Source organism: Sceloporus occidentalis, unplaced genomic scaffold (genome assembly GCF_023333645.1).
Source record: "Sceloporus occidentalis isolate IW3139 unplaced genomic scaffold, rSceOcc1.0.p SCAF_223, whole genome shotgun sequence".
NCBI classification, from domain to species: domain Eukaryota; kingdom Metazoa; phylum Chordata; class Lepidosauria; order Squamata; family Phrynosomatidae; genus Sceloporus; species Sceloporus occidentalis.
This window is the reverse complement of record NW_028317203.1, coordinates 155182-167264: the sequence shown is the minus strand read 5'-3', so window position 1 is coordinate 167264 and position 12083 is coordinate 155182. Positions and strand designations below refer to the sequence as shown.

The 12083-nt window shown below is 41.6% G+C and overlaps 1 protein-coding gene across 1 annotated transcript; it reads left to right on the top strand.

Moving 5' to 3' along the window:
* Positions 1–428: 428 nt before the first annotated feature.
* Positions 429–11105, top strand: LOC149276942 (guanine nucleotide exchange factor for Rab-3A-like). Its single transcript, XM_089503222.1, has 9 exons — positions 429–509; positions 1852–1947; positions 2362–2439; positions 2594–2800; positions 4646–4774; positions 7578–7690; positions 9750–9849; positions 10621–10687; positions 11023–11105. The coding sequence occupies exons 3-9, from the start codon at positions 2374–2376 to the stop codon at positions 11103–11105; spliced, it is 765 nt and encodes a 254-aa protein (XP_089359348.1). The 5' UTR covers positions 429–509; positions 1852–1947; positions 2362–2373.
* The last annotated feature ends 978 nt before the right edge of the window (positions 11106–12083 follow it).

The following is a 12083-nucleotide window of genomic DNA, read 5'->3' as shown; positions in this document are numbered from 1 at the left end:
ACAATGATTTTGGATGAATAGTGGCTGGCATGGTGTAAATTGCAATAATTTTGAATGTAGGGTGTGTTCTTAGTGTCGAGGATGTGTCTATCGACGAATGTTGCGGCGTCTCTGGCTGTGAGAATGGCAGGAAACCCTTCATTCATAGCCAGCTTCCTTATTCATTATCTCGCGCAGGGTTAGTGGTATCAGCCCTTTATTATACTCACACAGCTAGCATTGCTCACATTACAATGTGGAGCCTGAGATTTTTAGATAATGGCTTCCTTTCAGTCTCTAAAAACATTGTTCTTCTTCGCAGGCAGGCCGCCCTCCTAGATGGAGGTCCCCAGCTTCGTCCCTCACCTAAGGATTGGCAATCGTCCCCCAGACCGGAATCTTCAGGACCGCTGTGTGAACACTCTGGTGGGAGCACTCCATATGACCTGTCTCGATTACGCAGCTCCTCGGTGGAAATCAGAGAGAAAGGCTCAGAAATCCTGAGAGAAGAGTTGCTGAAGGCACAGAGGGTAACTTTACCTTTTATATTAAATATTGAATCTGTTACCTTAGCTGCATTAAGTTAATATACAGGAAGGGAAGGGCTAAACCTAAAAAGCATAAAAAGCATACACATTCAGATTCCAGGGCTGCTGCTACAAAAATAACGACCACTAAATACAGTGAATGACAAAACCTGCATAACGAAATACATCTTCCGCCCAGAGCTCGACATCCTTTTCACTGGACAGAGTTCTACAATCTTGACGATGTGACGATGTGCAGGCTGGCTGAGGGTGGTGAGAGCTATGATTTGACCATAGCTGGAGGGGCAGTACTTGCTTAGCCTGAGTTAAAAAAGGTTCAACTTCAAACATAAAAGCAGAATGTGTGTTAAACGGATTGGTACCTGATGTGTGCACATTTTACTGCCATGTGTCTTTGATTCTCAGTATATACGTATGAATGCCACGAAGTGTGTTTTTATTACGTTTGTGGTGTCTAACCTCCCAGTAACGTCACACTGGCATATAACACTCTTATAAGTATGTGTTTTATACACGTCATGGTGCAGTGCATGCGCAGCAATGCTCGTTATTGCTCTGCCCAGCGGGCCGTTATTCATGCTTATCCTGAGGATTCAAATATTATTGTGAAGGGTGTGCCTCATACATGGGTGTGGGTTCAGATAAAAGCGCTGGGCTTCTTATCATAATAAAAGCATTGCATTACTTTGAAATGACGAAATTTCACGATTTAAGGGTTTTGCGTAGATCCTACTTTACAGGGTAACAAGGGAGCCCACCGAGGACCTCGACAAAGGGACATTCCAGCCATCAAATGCATTTTCCCTTCCCCTGCCCCCAGCTATTTTCCGTACAGGAGATGTGTTTGGTTGGCACGTTATATACTTGCCACTGGCTTGGTGAATGTCACTGGGGGTCTAATGAGACCCCTCTGGGGCGCATGCATGGAAAGCGCTCCCCTTGATTTCATTCCTGCATCAAGCACTCTATGGGTGTCGAGAATCGTCGGACCGTGAGTTGCTTTTTGGGGATGAAGAATGTGTACTAAAACACTCGCAAAGTACTTTAACACAAGGTGACACTACCAACCTGTATACCTTGTCTGAGGGTTATATGAGTTGTAATTCAGCAACAGCTGGTTGGCCATAAATTATCCAAAATCTGTGCTTTAAGACATTATGTCTCTGTCCTCTGTCAATAGACTATTAGCTCATTCAGTGCCCCTGCCCTCCCGAAAGGGTTAGGTCTATTGTGTGTTTTTACACACTGCTCTCGCCAGATAAGCCTTGAAATCTGCTTTTAGACTTGCTAATGCTTTCTTCTGACGCCCTGTTTCTGCACTCAGGAGCTGAAGCTCAGAGATGAGGAGTGCGAGCGCTTGTCCAAAGTCAGAGAGCAGCTGGAACAGGAGCTGGAGGAGTTGACGGCCAGCTTGTTTGAGGTACGGGGCAAATGGAGCCGGAGATCTTAGTCGTTCCAACGCTCTAGAACACTATGGACTGCCTCTGATAGTGATGATACCCTCTGGGCACACACATGTGGAGCAACAGGGCACACAAATGTGAAGGTTCTTTTAAAAATCAATCCACCTCTAAGTGTTTTATAAGTTATAATTAATAATTATAACTCTTAATATTGTGCTAAGATGATTTAGCATTAAGCCAAGGTCGCTGTCTGGCATCCCGTTTTCTTATCATTCTGTACCAGCGGTTCATCTCCTCTGTAATTTAATTCGTTCATTACAGGTTTGGATAGAAGTTTAATTAAAGTGTGGTTGGATCGGCTCCCAGAATCCATTGCAATGTTCAGTTGTCTAACCTGCTTATTTTTATTGCACTGATGCGTTTTTTCGCAGGAGGCCCACAAAATGGTGCGTGAAGCAAACACCAAGCAGGCAACATCAGAGAAACAGCTGCAAGAAGCTCACGGAAAGGTAAGGAAGCACCAATTGCTTGTATCCGGTTGAGTTTTCCCAGCGGCAGATCCAGCAACAAATATTAAGAATGATTAGCTACTTAAGTAAACAATGAAATATTCATACTGACTTTCATTCTCACGCTTATTTTTTTTCATTCCGTCTCTGCCAGATTGATATGCTGCAGGCTGAGGTTACAGCATTGAAGACGCTGGTCATCACCTCTACGCCTTCCTCTCCAAACCGTGACCTGCACCCCCAACTTCAGAGCCCGTCCAAGAATGTCCTACGCAAAGGCCATTCTCGTAACAAGAGTACGGGCTGTGCTGTCCCAACCCCTGCTGCTCCAACTCAGCCTCCCAGCACAGAGGCCAAGGAGGTGAGGCCATATCACAGCCGCTTCCCTCGACATAGACACCTTATAGCTTATCCTTTTCGAGGAAACAGCAGGGCTTTCAGGATAAAGCCTTTGGGCTCATTTACTAAATGTCACATAATATGGTTTATTGCACAATACTGTAATGTATGCTGAAGCTTTTGTTAAACTTTATTCCTCCGGCATACGCCGTTTAACAATGAACTGGATGTGACGAAGCACAATATGTAGAAACTCCTAAAGTATGCCAGTGTTCTGCTTTCAATGTAGATTAGAAGTATTCTAGAAAACATTTATGTTTTCACCTCTGACCCCTTTATCTGTTTTCCTATCTCTGGCTATCTCTCTTGGATGTTCTGTATGTTTCCAGCTCCATTCTGTCTCTCTTTACATTATTTCTGCTTTCTCCACCATCATTTTCTCATTCATCCTTTTACCTCTCGCTTTACACATGTTGTCATTTTGTCAATCTTTCTCTTTTTTTGTGTGCTGTATTTTCCTGATTTTAGTATTTTCTCAGTTCTGATTACTGTTACACATGTAGTATGTTAAAACGTTTTAGCCTTGCATGTTTTTATCCTCCCTCTTCCTCTTCCTGAAGTTTATGCCATCCTTTGCTTCTTAAATTCAGCCCCCCAATGCTCAATACATTGATTTAGATCTGTAATTATGGAGGGTCTGGGTGCTGTCTCCTCCAGCTTTCGGTAAAATGATGACCATAGATGGGAACCCTCATGGGTTTTACTCCAGAGACAGGGCACATTGGTGGATATTCATGGTATCACAATGTGGTGCTTCCTCCTGCATATCCTACCATGATTCAAAAGTACTTGAGCCACCACAGTAAGCATGCTGTACATGTGTGTGGTAGTGGAAATCCCTTCTTCAAACCACTGATTAAATACATTAAAAATACAGATGAACGGAAAGATACTAGCAGCTGATCAAAATCTGTAGCCTAATTGTGATGAATGAGCCCAAGATACATAAGTGGTCCACATGCTGCAACATTTCCTAGAGGTCTCCTCCTTAATCTCTTCCTGGAGTTGTCTTTGTACAAAAGTCAGGTTCTCTGTGTTTGATAATAGGCCCAGTAGAGTAACATATGCAGTGAAACTATTATCAAGTGATCCGTATTCTGATACAGGCTTCTGTTTCTGGATCACTGTGGAATTCTCTGTTGCCTTGTCCCTCTCTAGGTGATGTATCCCCCACCTCAAGCTCTCTGATATCCCCTTTTCTTTTATTTGAGTGATAAGGAGATCACAAAGAGGTGAAAATGGAATGATTTCACTTCAGTTTATGTTATTCTGTGGATTCTGTTCATTGGTGTGAAAACTAGGCTTTATAGTCTAACACTGTGACTTCTTTTCTGTTTCACACCTTTGGAACCTTACCCTTATTTCTGATGTGTTGATGGGTCTTCTCTATTGATTCATTCTTTTTATCTGTTCTTCTTGATGTTTTGCGTGTTTTCCATTACTTGTGTGTCTGCCTTCCCCCCCATGTTGTTGTGTCTCTCACTGTTCCACCGTATTTCTTCTGCCCTTTCTCTCTCTCTCTCAGTTCTCCGCCGTTCCTTCTCTCCTGTCACTGCTTCTCTGTATTGTCCCAGGAAAGGTTGTCCATTTAACCTACGAGCCAAGATGGCCACTCTCTGATGACTCTTCCTCCTCTTCCTTCTCTCGCCAGGTACCATTTCTTACCTGCAGATATTTTATAATAGTTATGCTTTATATAAACAGTGATAACCAACATGTGAACAGGGTATATTATGAACTAATAATTCAGATGTCCCCAGCCACATAGAAGAACATCACAGATCTATGACATATTGTACTTCTTCAGGTAGACACACTTCTGTTCTCTGAGTTTTTGGCCTGGAAGGAGAGCCCAAAGTTAGACAGATCTTGCGCTTTTCTCTCCAGGATTTACCGTGAGGATATTACTCCATGCCTGGACTTTGCAAAAAGGGAGGTAAGTGAAAGAAGGATTTGATCAAGTGTCATTAGAAGCTGTTGTCAGTAGTGTCACCAAGCCTTAGGGGCCGCCTGAAACCTCGTGGCACCCCTTACCGCAGTGGTCTGACATTAAACCCCTGCTATTTTATGTTGTTTCTTAAAGGCATATTCTAAAAATGGATATAAGGATACATTAACCAAAATAAAAGTTGTTAAGATTTATTCTCCAAAGTTGATGATTATGGACAAAAATACTTCAATAGTCCCATGTTCTGTCTCTTTTTTTTTATGCTGGCAGCTAAGCCTATAAAAGCTTTCATGTTTTGGCTGGCATAGGGAACTACTGGCTTTAGATGTTCTCCTGACATCACGGGTTTAGTGAACCCGTGATGTCAGGAGAAGACAGGAAGGTACACGCTAGAGGAGCACCTCTGATGTATCGCTGCATTGTGATATTTATTAGAAACAAAATTAAAATTAATCTTATGCTCCACAACTTTCAACCACCTTCATATAGAACACTTATGTAGTTAATTTCGTCTAGAGTAAGCATAAAAATCAGACCAGTCTGGCTTGCCCTAGAAACAATGGGCCCAATTCAGTGACCATTCTAGCTGGGGCGTACCTAGAGTATTTGGCACCTGGGGCGGATCCTGTATGTGGCACCCCCCCCCAACACTTTAAAACTGCATAGCTTCTATGGTTATATACTGGCGCAGACATTGAAGGTGGTACAGCATTACTGTTATCATTATATACTGAGGCAGACATTGATGGGGGTACAGCATAACACCTATCACTATATACTGAGGCCGACATTGACGGGACAGCATAACACCTAGCACTATATACTTAGGCAGACATTGATGGGACAGCATAACACCTAATACTATATACTGGGGCAGACATTGACGGTGGTACAGCGTAATCCCTATCACTATACATTGAGTCAGACACTGATAATATGGCAGCATAACTCCTATCACTATATACTAACCCAAACATTGATGTGGTGTAGGCCTACTACTTCATGCACCGAAACGAAAATTCCGGACTGAAACCGAAAATCCAGCATTTACCTGTCCGAAACCAAATATGACCCCCACCATAAAAAAATCTCACACTTTTATTTAAAGTAAGTAACACAGCAAAATTGGACAAAAAATTCAATAACAATATTATATATATATATATATATATATATATATATATATATATATATATATGATTGTTAACAGCAATCATACTCCTATCATACCCAGGCATACCCAGATTCCAGCATGTACTAGCTGACTTGGCATGATAGGAGTGTGATTGCTGTTCGCAATGATATATATATATATATATATATATATAAATTGTTATTATTATTGTTCACATGTGAACTCAGCACTGGAGGCATAAAATGCAAATATACAGACATACAAATCCCGTATTTGCAGGTATACAATAATAATGTTTGGAAACATAGCAAGAGATAAAACTATAGGCATAGATCACAGGTTGCACAACGCAAAGCCAGCTCTGGCGTACACACTGCCCACATAGAACCTGACCAGCACCCAGATTACACACATAGGATTTACCATCTTTGTCCCCAAACAGCCCAGCATGAGTCAACTTCGTCCCCAAACAGCCCGGCCTGTGCCATCTTTGTCCCATAAACACCCTGCCTGTGTCATCTTGGTCCCCAAGGCTCAAACATCCTACTTGTACCATCTTTGCCTTTCCACAAATCAATTTTACATCTATCATACACACAAACACTTTAACAGTCACTCACTAATTCACACTTTCATTCACATAATTAATTCACGCAATCATTTATTTTCTCTCATTCACACAAATTTACACATTCAGTAATGCATTCTCACCACCTCATTAATTATCTCCCTCATTCAGACAATTCATCCACACATTCATTAATTCTCTCACTCATTCTCACTATCTACCTTTCCCCCTTTTCTACCCCTTCTCACTATCTACCCCCTTTCCCTCCCTTCTCACTATCTACCTCGCGAAGGAGACTGAGGAGCGTCGAGCGGTTGCTAGGAGCCCCTCTCTCTCCTCCGTGTAAAAAAAAAATAAAAAATTGACGAGGCTGCCGGGGATCTGGGACATGTGGTCACCCTAGCCCGTGGCACCCCCCTGATGAGCGGCACCCCCCAGATGAGCGGCACCCGGGGCGGACCGCCCCCCCCCCACTAGGTACGCTACTGCATTCTAGTTTCTAGACCTTGGGTCCAAAATAGAGTCCTAAATTGTTACTTACTTGTGAGCAATTCAACTAAGAGAGCGCATGGTCAAGTAACATGCGCTAATCACACAAGCTTGTGTACACATTTAGTGAATCGACAATCTCCATTTGTCTGAGCAGATCAAAGCAGACCTCCAGATCAATCTGGAACAAACTAATTGAACAATTAGCTTCAATAAAGCTAAACGTATAAAGATCCCCTTGATAATAAATGGGTGAAGAAGAAATATTTATTGGCCAAACTAATACCTGCTAATAAGGCAGTGATGTATTTGGCATCCCCAATCAAATAGACCCTTCTCCATGGCCCATTCTCGTCAGGTTAATGTGACATCATCCAGTAATATTCAGTGACATGTTTCGTCCTCGGTGGTCCAATCTGGATATTTTATACAAAGATTTAGTCAAATCTCCTAAAATTGCCTCAATGTCCATATACATTTTTATTTAAACTTAAGGGGGTAGAGAGGTATAGGATGTCCCTAAACAATTCAATATGAACACAAAAAATGGATGGAAGTAAGCAACCTGCTGATTTTACTTAATGCTTTTTTGTCCCCAGCTGTCGGAAGAAGTCCTCGCTTCGGTGGAAAATAATACCCTCTCCGTGGAGCCAGTGGTGCAGCCGGTACTGCCAGTAGTGAAAGCCTCAGCTATAGCACGTGGGGGACCAAGGTAGGGCGATCCTATCCCACTTCTGTCGTGAACGTACGTCTTTTATTTCATGGTAATATCAAAGCTTATGAGCTTGGAGATAAAAGTGTTCCAGCAAGCAATGCAGTTTTGTGTAGCTTCAAACTCAAAATTTGTGCCTGTTCTCCTCATTCCTCCTCACACCCCGCTTCTCCAGGTACAGAGACAGAGGAACACGACCTCTGTCCTCACTCCATTCTGTTGATTTTCTAGTCAAAAATATAAAAACTTGGCTCAACGGCAGGATCTCTAAAACCTCAGTATCTTTTCCAGAAACTATATTCTATATATTTAGTCGTAGACTAAAAATCATGACTTATAACCTTATTATGGAGGTTTTTCGACAGAAAAAAAACCCAGACAAAAAAGGCAAACTATGCAAGACAGAACAAGGTCAAATTGGTCAAAATAAGGTCAAATAAGGTCCCACCTTATGCTTTGTGGCAAGATTAATTACCAAGCTTGCTTTGACCACCACCAATATTTCTTCTCCTTTTCAGTGGGTGTCGGGTGGAGGTTGTAACGTAAGTCAAACAAAGAACGTTGCTTAATTAATCCACTAATGAGCTGCATTAACCAGAGAATGGCTTTCCAGAGCAACTCCTAACCCTATAACTGGAAAACTAAAATCGGGACACAGGCTTATTAAGTGGGAGGTGGGCTGGGGGCATCGAGTAATAGAAGGGCCAAAAGGGGCTTTATAAAATAAATAGAAACATCTACTATGAACACAAAATTAATAAACACATTAGAACACGAAGATGAGCGTTTCAGTTATCATTAGACAATAAGACTCCAGCTTTACAATATCTGCTTCACAAAACGTTGCATGTTTTCTTCCGGTATAAAAGAAATGCCACATCTGTACTTTTGGTAACTCCATTAATTCTGCCATCATTCCCTAAGACTGCATGTTATAAATCATGTATGGAATTAAAAAATACTGCAGTGCCTGAATCTAATGTACTTTCATACCTTCTACAACATACAATAAGATCTGGGCACCTCATTGTCCGTGCATGCAAGTACATATGTGTATATCTAAAGCGTGTACATAACTAGATCAGTGCATGCACAGGTCAATGCACACCTGTAATAACTGCTAAGTGAATATGTACAAAACCTATATATGTGGATGCAATATAGAAACATATTTCTTCGTGGTCCAGGGCAGCACCTGCGGGGTGATATGGCGCCAGGCGACCAGTTTTTTAGCATAGCATAGGATGTGATCATTTCCAGCCTGCTGCGAGGTCTGATGCAGGTTGAGGAGGACACGGAAATCTCCAGTTGGAAGAGAGAGTGACAACCTTTAACTGCAACCCAACCCATATGGCCATGAAACACCTGGTCAGAAAATACCAGAAAAGCAAATTAGGGCAATGTAAAGCCTCTGTCTCCTTATAAACCAGCTGTAGAAGTTCTTGGGTGGCCTCCTTGATGACCTACCAACGTGGAGAGCAATGTGTGTGTTGGTAACACAATAAGACAGCTCTTTAGAGGAGATATATCACAGATATTTATCAGAGATCCTAACTTTCATTCTGTGTGAAAAATACCTCTAAAGTAGCACCCCAAAAATCACAGCAAACCCACGTTTGTGAGAGACACGAGGTGAGAGACGATCATACTTCCTATGCCCAGCAAGTCACCTTCCAAAATACTCCTTTACCATTTTATTCTCTAGGTAAAGAAAATGTTATAAGTGTATGGAATTGAGCGTTCCTAGACCGCTATCTACAACCGTTCCGTGACTCTTATCATCCCTCCAGCATTGCACCTTTCATTCCAATGTTCAGACAGGGGTGTCCCATCATCTATATGTATGTGCAGTCTCTCTGCAGACGGTTCTACGAGCCACATAGCTTAAACCTTAGTACATTACGTTACATTTATAGAGCTTCTGTAACGCTATACAAACTGGCACGGAAGTTGTAGAGGAACCTGCTCTTGCAAGCTTACCTTTAAATGAATGGACTTTGGTCTTTAATCATACATCGTTGTGTATGGCCTCGCTCACATCTTGTCTTTCTCTCCGTAGGAAGTGTGCCCTCAGTGGCCTGTCACGTTCCTGTAAGCATCGCATCAAACTAGGGGATAACACAAACTATTACTTTATATCGCCATCCTGCCGGTACAGGGTAAGATTTCTCAATTCACCCCCCTGACCCCCGGCCATGGAAAGAATGTTGTCAGCTCTATACTGGGGCCGAGAATTGGGCACCATGTGGTGTCTTGACTAAGAATAACATGTGTTTTAAAAAAAAGCCTTTGTTTCTGAAAATTTTAAAAGGATCAGGATCCTGGGGAAAAAGTGTCAAACATGAATTACAACCATGGCTTATGTTGACCTGAGTCAAGTGATGCCGCAATACTGGGAGTTTGTGGAAGGTATCCCTTGTTATTAATAATTAACTATATTAATGATGCCAGTGAGCTTTTCCAAGAGTTGGTGGCCCTGGATAATGCAGTGAGATGCCACCCAAGAGCCATCTCCATGTTACCTATGCATTATGCAGGGCCACCTCAGATCTTCATGCAGGAGAAGCTCATAATGCACAGTAATCTTAGGAAATCAGAAATATGTAAGTCCCAGTTTCGTGAAAAGGTCTCCCAGTCTATTGCTCTCAGGGGCAAAAGAGGCAGAGATAGGAGGCATGGGGGGGGTTACCAGTAAAAGCATTCCTACTAACAAGAAGAATGAAAGAAGTAACGTGTGATCTTCATCAGTGGTTAATACAGAGATGGCATTGAGTGCTTCTCAATCTCATCTCTCTTACTTCTTCCATGGATCTATCCACCCGTCTCTTTCATGACTGTTATTCACGGTGTGTCCACCCCATCCATTTTCCTCTTAAATACTCATCTCTCAGACTCCTCTCACCCCCTTTCTTCGATGTTCTCCCTTGCAGATTACAGCAGTGTGCAATTTCTTCACTTATATCCGTTACATACAACAGGGTCTAGTGCGCCAGGACAGTAAGTACAAATTATCAGCTTTTATATTATTTGTTATTTAAATGGAATCTGTCATTGCATTCTGTGATTTTCTTTTCTTGTTAGTATAAAACAATTCGACATCATAGCAAAGCAGACCTTTTCAAATCACTCATTTTAATGCCCCCTACCAGTGCAAGCGTATATTTGACTTTTTAATAAAATAAATAAAAAAAATTTACATTAAATTCAATGTAATTAAATAAAATGTAATGTAATGTAAATTATTTATAAATAATAAACTTTCGTCTGCGCATTTTCTGTAAAGTATTAATAGAGCAGAAGACATTTTTAACTCTTTCTCTGTGACCCTGCAGCAGAGCTGATATTCTGGGAGATCATGAGGCTTCGTCGGGAGATGTCGGTGGCAAAGCTGGGCTTCTATGTTAATGAGTCTTAGCGGCATTTGCGAGACTTGGAGGAAGACCTACTAAAGGGACCACGGGAAATGGGAGAATGCAAAAATATGGATCATATGCCAAAAAACACACTACAGGGTCTAGTGTTCATAGATCTCTGTGTGTATATAAGTACATTAGGTCTATACTGTATATACGTGCAGTTATGGTACAAGATGAAGTTATTTTTTTTAAATAAAAGTGTATTTTTAACAAGCTACAGACCAGCACTGTTAACATTGTGTATGAACAATACAATTGTTGCGTTAAAGAGTCCAGGGAGATGCTAGCTGATCTTCAGCTGTAGATGAGCTGCGGCTCGTATGGTCCTTATAGGTAGTTATAGGATAGTGAAGAATCCATTACTTCCCCTGAACTTAATGCCGATACAGCCTTTGCTGAACTTTCTGCAAGCAGCAGCCACTCATTGACTGGTTGAACTTGGCAGATCAATTCATTAAACCAAACTTCGAGTGGGATGAAGAATCTCATCGGACTCAACTTACAAATTCTTTCATAGCACATTGACCTATGCACTAGGGTCTACTCAGCCCTTCACCCAGGAGGAGTTGGAGGAGTTGACCCATGCATAGTGAAACTGGTGAGATGGTAATTGAGTCAGGCACAAAATCTATATATATTTTTTTAATCTCCTCCAGTTTTTTGTGGCTATTTCTTTAGAATTATGTCTCCACAATGTGTAAGACATTCCGTGACGACCTTATGAAGAATGCCTAACCATCCAATTCTAACTGTGTTGGCGTCTTATGTTGGCTCCAATAATCTCCTGTTCCACAAAGCTTACAATCTAGTATGAAGGGTTTCCTTTTAAATGTCGGGGGAAGAATGGATCTCTTGAGACATATTGTTTTATTGTTAGTGGTATATTTTTTGTGAAATAGACATTCTGTATGCCCTGTATATCAGTCTTCCACACCATTTATCATGGGAAAGTGAAATGTGAAATTCCGTTGTTATTT

Coding starts and splice junctions, on each gene's coding strand:
- LOC149276942 (XM_089503222.1), top strand. CDS start 2,374: ATGGTGCGTGAAGCAAACACCAAGCAGGCAACATCAGAGAAACAGCTG. Junction 2,440..2,593: donor TGCAAGAAGCTCACGGAAAG/GTAAGGAAGCAC, acceptor CGTCTCTGCCAG/ATTGATATGCTGCAGGCTGA. Junction 7,691..9,749: donor ATAGCACGTGGGGGACCAAG/GTAGGGCGATCC, acceptor TTCTCTCCGTAG/GAAGTGTGCCCTCAGTGGCC.